This window comes from Ascaphus truei, chromosome 6, assembly GCF_040206685.1.
Source record: "Ascaphus truei isolate aAscTru1 chromosome 6, aAscTru1.hap1, whole genome shotgun sequence".
Classification (NCBI taxonomy): domain Eukaryota; kingdom Metazoa; phylum Chordata; class Amphibia; order Anura; family Ascaphidae; genus Ascaphus; species Ascaphus truei.
In genome coordinates, this window is record NC_134488.1 from 110555906 (window position 1) to 110568917 (window position 13012).

General features: G+C 44.0%; 1 protein-coding gene across 4 annotated transcripts in view; it reads left to right on the plus strand.

Annotated features, from left to right (window-relative positions):
* The window catches only part of SYT3 (synaptotagmin 3), a 162140-nt gene that overhangs the window by 59110 nt on the left and 90018 nt on the right, over positions 1–13012 (plus strand). For all 4 annotated transcript variants that reach the window (XM_075605774.1, XM_075605776.1, XM_075605777.1 and 1 more), the window contains exon 5: positions 3233–3611. In XM_075605774.1, the coding sequence (XP_075461889.1) occupies positions 3233–3611 (379 nt within the window). The remainder of the gene's footprint in view (positions 1–3232; positions 3612–13012) is intronic.

Genomic DNA, 13012 nt, shown 5'->3' on the forward strand with positions numbered 1-13012 from the left:
GGGAGCCGTTTTGGAATTCCATCTCCTATCATGCATTCTGTAAGCCCTTTGTTGACTGTGGGGTAATTGATTTGTGAAATGTAACATGCACCTCGGTCAACAAAAAGGTTATCTCATTATATGTGCAGGACTTCCTGTGGTAATCACTTGTACTCTTATACCAGTTAATTACACCTGTGTCTGATCTCTCTCTGTCTCTCACTTATACATAAAAAGAACTAGATCATATATTGATGCCTTTGGTTTTTGTTTAAAGGAGCAGTTACGCTTAGACTGATTTTTTTTTTATGTGTATAGGAAGTGGAGGGTCTTTGGAGCTGAACCGCATAATAGGCCACCACGATACTTACCGTGGAAGGTGCCGCCAGTGCAGACCCCCTATCGGGAAAACACAATGGAGGTTTAAATGTGCTTCGTCACGTGGGCCAATAGGAAGCAGCAATGTCATCAATCGGGGATTCCCACTGGCCCTCTTGACGCGGGGATTTTAAGCAACCATGAAGTCCTAGTGGCACCTTCTCCAGTAAGTGTCTTGAAACCGCGGGGTCCCTGGAGCTGAAATAACTACGGCTGAGCTCCAGGGATCTCTGGCTTCCTTTCTGTATGAAAGGGTTAATGTGGGACTGCTCCTTTAACCTAATGTTTCCTAAGCAGTGATTACAGATCTCGATCATGCCTCTCATATATGCAGTAAAGGGGCTGATATGTGGGATACAGGGAAAGAACGCAATGCAGAAGTTGCTGACCCGTAGATAATTCCCTCAATCAGGGGTGCATTTAGTGGGTCTTCCCCACTTTTGTGCTATTTCAAATGCCGCTTGATGTGACATTTCGAGGTCTTGTTTCAGCAAGAGAGTGCAGACATGAGCCACCAAATTCATAAAGGGGATGGAAAATCTAATTTATGAGGAGAGACTAGCTAAGTTAGATTTATTTACATTAGAAAAGAGGCGTCTAAGAGGGGATATGATAACTATATACAAATATATTCGGGGACTATTCATCCCAAGGGCAGTACAAAGGACTCGGGGGTATCCCTTTAGGTTGGAGGCAAGGAGATTTCACTAGCAACAAAGGAAAGGGTTCTTTACAGTAAGGGCAGTTAAAAAGTGGAATTCATTACCCATGGAGACTGGGATGGCAGATACAATAGATGGACATCTTTTTAGAAAGAAAAGGTATACAGGGATATACCAAATAAGTAAACATTGGACGAATGTTGACCCAGGGAGTAATCCGATTGCCAATTCTAAGAGTCAGGAAGGAACTTATTTTTCCCCTTATGAGATATCATTGGATGATATGTCACTGGGGTTTTTTGTTTGCCTTCCTCTGGATCAATAAGTAAGTATAGATATAGGACAAAGTATCTGTTGTCTAAATTTAGCATACAGTAGGTTGAATTTGATGGATGGATGTCTTTTTTCAACCTCATCTACTATGTAACTATGTAAATGTGACTTTTGGGTCAGCAGGGGTTGATATGCTGCTTAATTTCAGATGGCCACTCCCATGGCTGTCCCCAGGAGGATGGTGCATTGTTACCCATGCTGCTTGTCGTATGCTGCAAAATGTATGTAATCAATAGGTTATCACTGTCACAGGAAAGAGGTCCTGTGACCTCAGCATTGATTTTCTATCCATAGGCTCTGCTACAGTAGCAGCTGCTTTTCCGCTGCAGTAACATCTCATCCACAGACATACCGTACAGGTACAGAGTGACAGGCTGGGAGTGAAGAGAAGGCAAAAGCTGGCTGGATCTCAGTGATTAGAGCCAGGGTGCACAGTCTGCAGTATACAAGACGCATGTTTTATTTTCATCTGCAGACTGCCCCCCTTGGCTGCTCTCTCGTGATGCCTCATCATATCTGAGTGTTCTTCATCTCTGAAATATCAGCCTTGTCTTTCATTTTTGCACCATGTTATGATAAAAGGCTTCTGCAGAATGACTTTCTCTTTGTTTTAACCCCATCACTGCCCAACATGTCAGTAGTCACACAGAGATATTCTGCATGTGTGCTTTAACACCTGCAGGAACCCTTCATAGGTTTCTTCTTTATACCCTAAGACAGGGGTGCACAAAATTTTCCCCATGCGCACCCCTGCCTGTTCTCCACTGCGCCTCACCTCCCCCTCGCTCGACCCCGGTATCAAATAACTCACGGGGTCATGTTACGTCACGTCGCCATGGTTACGTGACATCACGTGACCCCGCAGCGTCATTTGATGCCGGGTTACCAGGACGACGCGTTGCTGGAAGGTAGGTGTATTATGGAGGCCTCTCGCAGTCCCCCGGCATTTAATTTAAATGCCTGGGGGGAGAGCACGGGACCTCTATAACTGCTGCGCCCCCCGAAAATCTAGCGCCCCCCGGTTTGCGCACCGCTGCCCTAGGAAAAACAGCTTTTTGCTACTCAACAGGATTGAAAGTGTTAAACTTTACCTTCTACAGCATTTCAAAGCAGCAGTCCAAGCTGCGTTTTTTCTTCTTCATTTTTCCCCCTTTAATATGTGCATCAATACAATCTACACAATGATAAGTAATTAGCTTAGCTTAAGTTGCCGATCAATTCGTTCTCCTATTATCGATCAGCGAAGATTTGGCTCGGGGGTTCACTAAACGACTGTCAGTACAGCAGAAGAGACCCAAAGATGCAAAGTTCTGTGGGTAAGATCATGTGACCAGGCAGTCACTAGATACAATTGGTGCACTGCTAGAGAGATGTAGGGTTCAAAAAGTGGTGTGCCAGAGCCTGTTTCATAAGAGGAAGGGGATGTGACTTTGTAAATGGTTCCTATAGAAACAAAAAATGCTTGTTACATTATAATACATTAAAAATCTTATTGAGGTTTTTCTTTGAGAAGTATTCTCTCATAGTACAGAACTGATTTATTAAAAAATAAAAAAAACATACAGTAGGATATTGCTTGGTCTGCAGCTTTAAAGAAACTCAGTGTTTTAGCTACCGTAGGAGCTGCACGGTGCTCAGTCTGAGCTGTGACTTTTAAATGTACCCCAAGTCAGTACATATTTCTATGTACCATGTAAATTATAGTATTGGCTCCGCATACATTTTTTCCCTTTTTCAATGCAATTCTGGTAGTTTTTTTTAATTCATATGCACATGTCAGTCTTTTCCTGTCCCTTTTCCATCTTCAGTATGTACCTTGGCTATTCTTACCTACTTCTCTTGTGGCATCACTCTTTGTTTGATTTTACTCTCTCTTGCAGATATCTCTGTTAGCCTGCTTTCTGTTATTGTCACCTTCTGTGGGATTGTTTTGCTGGGGGTCTCGCTCTTTGTTTCCTGGAAGTTGTGTTGGATTCCATGGAGAGACAAAGGCTCTTCCCAGACTCAACGCAAAGATCATGGACATCACGGCCATCTCCACCATTCCCACTATGGGGACTTGCTGGTGGATCGTGTGGAGCTTGGACCTGAGATGCCTGAACGTTCCTATTTAGATATGGACTCTTACCCAGAAGCCAACATTAAAATTAGTCAGACGTCTCCCGACATCCCTGTGGAGAGCCAGGCTGTGGCCAAGGAATCACAAATACCTTATACACAGTCGCACCAGCAAGTTGCCAACATTGCCCCAACCGCCAGGTAAATCTCAATTAAGATTTTATACCTTCGTAGCTCATTGTAGATAGACTAAAAAAAGAAATATACTGTAGAAGCATATACTATATTATAGTTCCCCGTAGTATCCATGTAATTATCTGGAAAGCTATCAAATGTCCCAGTTTGCCAATGTCTGTACATACTGTGAAGAATAAATGCAGACTGCATGGAAAGCTTGTTAAAATCACCCAAACGATGTGGTCTTGTAGCTAAAGTATCACAGATTATATTTTGTAGAGCACAATATTACTCTATCGCCTATATATTGCTGGCTCTTGTAAACATGTCTTGGTTGAACCTTTGAGAAATAGGGTAGCTTTATTTATCTTTGCTATTAACTGCAGTAATAATATTGCATGTATAATCTATTAGAACCAAACATGATGTCTTGTGTGATAGGTTTAACACATCATTTAATGGTATTGCCTCCATTATGATGAATCACAGCATTTTAATTAGAGATGGGTGAGCCCGCCCAAATCGGTTTCAAGGATTTATTTGCACTTTTCCCCAAAATTTGTTTTGCAGTGTAAAATTCACAAACGGATTTGATTGGTTGTAATCTGCGCGGATTTAAAAAACGCCATTGGATACAACCCGTTGATGGATTTGTAGAATCCAATCCGCCGGATTCAGCAACTCTGTGGATTCTTAAATATCCGTCAACGGATTGCTGAGTCTGCGAATTGGATTCTACAAATCCGGATTGCAGAATCAACGGCGTGTATTGGCAATAATGCAAAAAAAAAATCCGCCATGCACGAATTACCCTTTCCAGGATTGATCCACTGAAATCCGCGGACCAAGGGAACCAGCCAATTCGCTGCGGATCCAAATCCACCTCAAAAATTCACCCACATCTAATTTGAATATACAGTATAAGACTTTAAGTCCATATTTACTAAATGATGTTATACAATAAGAAACCTACAGCGGCCAGAAGATACCATTAAGGCCTTTTCTTTTCAATGGACTGTAAGGTTTCTGATACGGCAAGGAAAGCTGTATTTGGCATTGTCCTGTTTAGTAAATATGGGTCTTCATTGGGTGGATCTCTTTTGTAACAAATGCTTGTTTTAGATTTAGTAATGTTTGTGAGTACATTGTGCTGCACTCTGAAATAGCTCCCAATAGAGCATTAATTTACATATATAATTTAATAGTGGTTTATTTGTTGAGTTACTTAGTGCTTTGGCTCCATTCTTGGTTCGGTACTATTTAAAGTTTACCGCACACACATAACATTTTATTTACAACACTAATATTACTATACCTCTGGGAAGTTGTATTTAAAGTTTCGGTTCATTTGAATTTTCTCATTGGATAATTGTCTGTTTTTTGTTACAGATTATACATTTTCATTAGGTTTATATATTTGTGAAAGTATTGTTTACTTTTGTTGCACTCTGTGTTTTCATAAAATATGATGTTGTTCAATATAAAAATAAATCGGGTATAATTATACAGATAATGGTACTTTTTTGAGATGTTCAATGTGCATTCTTATTACAAGTGTGATGGGCAATTTTATTTGGGCCAATTTGGATCCACCTCGGATCAACTGGTTCCTTTGGTCTGCAGATTTCTGCAGATTAGTCTCAAAAAGGCAAATTCCCAGTGTCTTATTTTTTTTCTTCTATATTAGAGAGCAATTCGAAATCCGTGGCCGGATTGTTAAAACTCCAGATATCCCTCTCTCCCCGCGGATTAATTTGTGTGTGGATCCTTGACAATGCGGCCACGAATTGTGGAATCTGCAGATCGGATCCTTAAAAATCTGTCCCAGATTGTATCCAATGGTGGATTTGGATTCATCCGCACTGATGCTTTCGTGCCCAATATACAAGAAGATTTTTTTGGGGGAGGGAAGGGGGGCGGGACGGATTTGGTCTAAGAAATCTGGGAAATTCCCGGGAAAATAATTTGCACTGCTTCACCCATCTGTAGAATATAACCATGCAACCATTCTAGCACTTATGGTATTTAAACACCAATTCCCCACAATTCTGTAAGTGTCCTAACTCAAAGTAAATTGACTGAAGGCTGAACTAATGATAGACACAATTATTATGGTCCCCTGTCCCCAATTGTTCTATGACTTGGTAATCAGATTACCTTTTTTAATTCCTATTATTCCACACTATAAACATGTATATAAAAAATAGTAGTACTCTATATTCCCTAGTACCATCATTAAGGTCTTTGGGTGATGATATACATAGCCAGTGCAGATCTACAATCTCCATAACCAGATGCTTTGAATCATTGTCTGAATCTGAAATATGATGTTCGATCTCAGGCCATCTTGACAAGAATGCTACTCCTGTCACAATTCTGTATTGAGCTACTAAAAGTAAGTGATCAGATATCGTCACATACAGTACTGCATAAGGAAAGGTGTGACCCAGAAGATCTAGTAATTGTATTGGTCCTGCCGCAGTGCAGATTAATAAAAAGCTGTGTATATCGTGCCGTGTATACAGAGCGTTTAAAACATCAGATGTCTGTTTATAATGAGGATTCGAAACAAGAAAGATTTGGTCAGTGCTTGACGGCTGGTTTGGAAGGAATGTGGAGATTGGGGGTTTCACATGCAGTACTTGTTCATTTATTAAAGCTGACGAGAATGAAACTTGGAGCTACAAATGGAAACACCTGACAATTGCTCACCAATTGTCCATCACATGCTTCATATCTGTAACGAGTGCTCACCACAAACAGGACAGGACAGGACCGCAGGGCTGAGGTGGGGATGTTGGAATACTCCGACCAACAACCGCGCAACCGCGTCCAGATTGCAGAGTCGTAGTCGCGTAGCTGGGTCAGGGTAGGAGAGGTCAGAATAGTCATACTCGCCGTGGTCTGGAATTGGAGAAGTCGGATCGTCATAGTGCGTAGCCGGGGTCCAGGAGTAGAGAGGTCAGAATGGTCGTTGTGCGTAGCCGAGGTCCAGGGTTCAGAGAAGGTAGAGGTCCAGGTATGAGCTGGGGTCAAAGGTACAAGAGATCAAAGCAGAATGCACAGAGCAACGGCAGGGCAGCAGGATGCTTGAGGCAAGCACAAGTACATAAACACAAGTTTATGCTCAGCCAATTTGCCTCAGGGCTGGCTGAGCATATATATATATATATATATATATATTATGAGTCATGCATAATTACAGGTAGGCTGTGTAGTGATAGGCAGGGGTGGAGTGTATCACAGCTGTGGAGTCATTGGCAGCATTAACCCTTCGAGTGCCCCTGGTATAGCGGCGCCGATGTGAAGTGGGAACAGTGACGTCCTCCGTTGCATCATGGGCCACGGCGTGGGGGCGGAGTCTAGGTCCGGTCCTGGTAGGAGTACTGCGGCGCTTGCGTGAGGGGTGTCACCCAACGCGTCACGGGATGCGACCGAGGTCCAATCCTCACGATATCCCACTGAAACTTTACCAATCTGCTAAATTATGAATGAGCTTAATCATAAGCAATTACAGGTGTAGCATCTTCTATCAGCAGCCGCAAGACATGTGCTGGTGAACCGCGGGCCAAGAGTCGAGATTTCACGGCACAGTGCTTGGCATGTTTAAATGTCCCGTGTCACGCCCCTTTTGATTGGGACATTTAAACAATGCAGACAGATACTGGCACCCCAGACCGGGGTGTATGTAACTTACAGGTATACCTGTAACTCAGAAAGCAGGGGTTCCCCGGGGTTGAAATTAATGTGCTTCAGCTCCGGAGACCCCCTGCTTCAATACTGTGTTATTAAAATAAAATAAAAGCCACGTTATCGCCTGTTAGAGGAACGCAGGGAGAGTGACGGATTCTGTCTACTCTCAATGTGCATCTCTTACAGAGGCAGCCCAGCAGGATTCACACAGTGGGAGTCCCATTCAGAAGCAGTGGCCCCGCTGTGTTAATCCTGATGTGCCATTAGTCTGGTTGCAGGGATTCCATGAGCACAGGGGACCAGAAACCGTACCCGTGGTGGAAACTGCGCCGACTGCGCGACCAACCATTGTGCTACATCCGTAGCATGATGTCTATCCCAATTTAAAGCGCCACTCCCACAACTATCAACTGGAAAGGCATGTAGTGAACACACTCAACCACAAAATAACTCAAGTGCCCTTTTCAATACGTTTCTTAATTTAACATATGTAGAATGGGCCCATTATAATAATAATAATAATAATAGTATGTTCTTGTATAGCGCTGCTTGTTTTTTACGTAGTGCTTTACAGAGACATTTTGCATGCACAGGTCCCTGCCCCATGGAGCTTACAATTTATGTTTTTGGTGCCTGAGGCACAGGAAGATACAGTAACTTGCCCAAGGTCACAAGGAGCCAACACCAGAAATTGAACCAGGTTCCCCTGCTTCAAATTCAGTGTCAGTCAGTGTCTTTACTCACTGAGCCTCTCCTTCTCCTCCTTATAATAAGTATTCGCCCTGGCATTTGCATTTGACGATTCCCACAATAAAACTTTCACATTGAAATAACAAGGTAAAGTTTAGGTAAATGGTGCTTCACTTCAATCACTTGCTGAGAAATCTATTCTTTAACCTTCCTGCTCTTTAAACCCCTTTTTAAACTAGTAATTGCATTTTTATTTAATTTCTTAGTGGCTCATGTCCCTATTACATTTCTCATTTCTGCATGTTTCTTCATAATCTTTGATTTCTTTTCAACTTCTCTAGTACCTTAAGAAAATGTAACTGTCAGTGCCACCGGACCTAAAAACACTAGGGGACTTAAGCTTTTGAAGTGTTTGATATGGTTTACATATAGCTACATTGGCAATATGGCACCTTAGTAATGCTGTTGCAATGAGATAACAGCAATATGGTACCTTACAATTTGGGTTATTCTGCAATACCTCCATTGAAGGAAAACTGATTGCATGTTAAATGGTATTTTTCTTACGTAAATTGATTCTTGTTATATGCGTTGGGTATAACAGTCAAGAGGAGCTGGTTGTACTTGGCCATCAGGCTTTTGGATAATGAATTAGCGTGAGGTATCCAACTGGTAACTCTGCACAACTTGGGTGGCTTAGAGTTATTTCCTCATATTATTGGTTCTAATAGGTCCCCGAGTCGAGGATTCTAAAGCAGCAATGCAGGCCAAATTGGAAACTGTCCTCCCCCCCCCATAGTTTTTGAAATGGGGGTGGGGGAGGGGTGGAGAGGAGGAAGAGTGGGTTCTCTGTTTGAAATACACTATTTTCAGTGCTATTAAAAAAAAAATATTAGACAGGATCGCTGCTCTTATGCTACTGACAATAAACTGAATCTATCAACATTTCATTTGCTATTTTTCTCTAACTTTCTATCAGATTTACACATTTTCAATCTTTTGGGTTAAATAGAAAAAAATAACAATTTCACGTTTTCCAGTGGACAAAGCCCTTTCTACTCTGAGCTACTGTACATGACTGCAGACCTGTCCATAACCAGATTGCACAAGACTACCCCCACCCAATATTCTTCCTTGAATGGAAAACAGCCACAGCTGTATTTAATAAATGACACAAACATGTTGATCCTTGCAAGCTAACCCATTCACCTAATACATTTACTGTAACTAACACAAGCCACTAGCCCAGGGCCAAATGGACATGTGCACTTCCGCAACCACACAGAAGGTTAGCCTCCAGCCGAAACTATGTAAGCTACAGGCCTTGTAGCTACTGTACCTGCTAGCCCAAGTTTGGGTGAAAATTGCCAACGCCACAAATCTGTAAGGTATATAACTGAGCTAGCAAGGACCCCCTGCTGTGACAACAAGTATGCAATAATATGAAAGCAACGTAACATCCAAATAAACTAAATAAAAAATTAACTAAATAAAACATAAATCTAGACATATCTAACCAGTCTATACCCTCGTCTTTGGCCGCACCCCCCGCGCATCCCATCGCTCCCCTTCAGCTATAATCTGTGCACGCGCCGCCAGGTGGACATGCAGCAGGGAGCATTGGGGCCGAAGCCTTAGGCCGAGTCCATGGAAGGACAGGCCGCGCTGAGCCGTGCGGATGCTCCGCGCTGAGCCCCTGCATCCTCAATGAGGATGCCTTGAGAGGGGTTCACGCGAGCGTCCGCAGGTGTGCTGAGCCGCTGGAGTTTTCATCCGACAGCCAAGCTGTTTTTAAGCACGCTGTCGGCTGAAAACATCCAATCAGTGCGGAGCTGCGTCAACCTCATGGCGTCGTGACGTCGGTGTGTCGCGGGCGATTGGCCCAGCGACGTCACTGCCCCGCCTCCCTCAGTCTCCCCCTCCGCATGAAATCGCGCAGATCTGTTATTTATATTATTTGTTATTTATATGACATGTATAACTACTGTGAAGCGCTATGTACATTTATGGCGCTATATAAATAAAGACATACAATACAATACAATACAATATATATATATATATCTTATACTATATTAGTGACAGCACTATATGCCTGTCTGGATGTCCTGTGTCCCTAGGGGAAATGTCATTGGTCCCTTGGCCCGCCCGCCCCCGCACACCTCTCATTGGCCTGAGGTGGAGTGACGGGCCAAAGGACACACACACACACACACACACACACACACACACACACACACACACACACACACACACACACACACACACACGCTCTCTCTCGCTCTCTCTCTCTCTCTCTGTTGCTTGGCCTCACTCTCCCCTGTCGACCGCAGCTCACCTTCCCCCACCTCCCCCCTCTCCCCCCCCCTCTCCCGGTGCCCCTCACTCTCTCCCCCACCTCCCCCAAACCCGCACGTTCCGCAACATCCCCAGCCGCACTATCACGTGCGCTCCCAGACGAGGGGAAGCGCGGGCCGGGCCTCCTGCACTCCCCCGGCCTCCTGCACTCCCCCGGCCTCCTGCACGCACTATCACGTGCGCTCCTGGATGGAGGGGAAGCGCAGGCCGGGCCTCCTGCACTCACCCTCACGTGGCGCGGGTCTCCTGCCCCAGCCTGCCACTCTTGCCCCCCCACCAGCTTCCGAACCCACCTCCTGCCCCAGCCTGATGCCACGGGGATATCCGTGCCAGGAGGGGAACCATCTGCCACCAGGAAACACCACCCGGTCAAGGTAAGTCACCTACCGCCTCCCACTTACGCACTGTCACCCAGTTACCCACCGTCTCCCACCCACCCACTGTCACCCAGTCAAAGTCACCCACCCAGTCACCCACACACCCACACATCCACCCACACACCCACCCAGTCACTCACTCACCCACTTTCACTCACTCACCCACTTTCCCCCAGTCACCCACTTTCCCCCAGTCACCCACTTTCCCCCAGTCACCCACTTTCACCCAGTCACCCACCCACTCACCCACCCACTCAGTCACTCACCCACCTACCGACCCAAAGTCACCCACCCACCCAGCGACCCAAAGTCAAACCGACCCAAAGTCACCCACCCACTCAGTCACCAACCCACCCACCCACTCAGTCACCCATCCACCCACCCACTCAGTCAACTGAGTCACCCACCTAGCTGTCAAGGGGGGGGAAGCCCAACCCTGTCGCCCGCCCCCCCCCAAAATTACATCCCGGGCAACGCCGGGTATATCAGCTAGTATATATATATATATATATTACCTAAACTGTGACAATTCTAAGGCAGTCAAAGTAAGGGTCAATAGACTAAAGCCATTTGACACACAGAGATACGTTATATTTGATCTCTTATAGCGCACTCTCTTAGGTTTTAATTCATTGATATGTTTACTTATTTTGAATAAAGATTTATTATTTTTGATTAGTAGAATAGAGTGCATCATTTAGGGATTCTCTTCCTCCCTGATATAAATACATATGTTTCTATCCCTGATAGCACCATTTCTAGTTAGTAATTATTTACAGCTGAGCAGGGAACCCCCTCTCCTTTCCTACAGATTCCCTTGCTTCCCATATACGATAAAACCGAGTAAAGATGACAGCTTAGTGTGGTTGCATTTTTTTGGTGAGCAGCAAATTCATATGTCCTAATGAATAGGAAAATCCCATAATGAACTCCGCTCCGTTTAGTCATTGTGGGAAAAACAAATATGCTGTGATTCAGACCTATAAAAGCCCAGATAGCCCGAAAACCACCAGAGACATGTCTTGGGTTAAAGTGGTGGAAATAAAGCTCCATTCAATTAGTGTAGCTACGCTATAAATAATGCGGTTACTGGCACAAACCTTCCCACACCTACACGTAGTGCTGCACACAGCAGCTGTCTTCTCAACTCACACACTGCAGCTTGCTGTTTGTCTGGCATGGATCACTGCTGCTGAGGACCTTACCCCCCAAATGGGAGGATGTGAAAGTCATTATAATCAGTGTTTAGTTTGTCTTGGACTTTTTTTAAACTCCTTGAGTTCCAGAAGTGCCAGGAATGTGTTGCTGGCCCCTCATAACATTGAAGAGGTTAACGCAGGAGGAGAATAGAGAACGTTCCCCAACTCATAAAGGACCTTCCTTGTCGGTCCAAGGAGACATAATGTAGATCAGGGGTGCCCAACTCCAGTCCTCAAGGGCTACCAACGTGTCAGGTTTTAAGGATATCCCTGCTTCAGCACAGGTGGCTCAATCAGTGGCTCAGCCGCTGTTTCACATACAGTACTTGACAATTTATTAAAGCTGACGAGAATGAAGATTAAAGCTACGAATGGAAACACCTTACAATTGTTCACCAATTTTCCATCACATGCTTCATATCCCACTGAAACTTAACCAATCGGCTAAATTATGAATGAGCTTAATCATAAGCAATTAGCATGATGTCTATCCAAATTTAAAGCGCCACTACCACATCTATCAACTGGAAAGGCATGTAGTGAGCACACTCAACCACTAAATAACTCAAGCGCCCTTTTTCAATACGTTTCTTAATTTAACATACGTAGAATGGGTCCATTATAATAAGTATTCGCCCTGGCACTTGCATTTGAAGATCCCCACAATAAAACTTTCTAGGTGACACATTCACAGTGAACTATGACAACAGAATAAACAAGGTAAAGTATAGGGACTGGTACTCCACCTCAATCACTTGCTCAGCATTCAGTTCTTTGGCTTCCAGCTCTCTAAACCCCTTTTTACACTAGTAGTTACATTACTACTTTGTTATTAACTAAAGTCTGCCAACTGCAAAACTGGGGCGAAACCAGACTTGCACCAGAACAAAAGACAAACTCCAGTTGCTTTCAATTAGATTACTTTTCTTTGATAAATATGTACAGATTTTTCCCCCTGGATATGCCCAAATTTTACAGCTGGGAGTCTAAATAGATCTCTATAATTCGAAATCACTGCCACTTCAACACAGTTTTCTGTCTGAAACCATTATGCTTTCTAACCCTATCCAAATATCGGTGCAGAAACCACTAATCTCCTGGCGCTTAT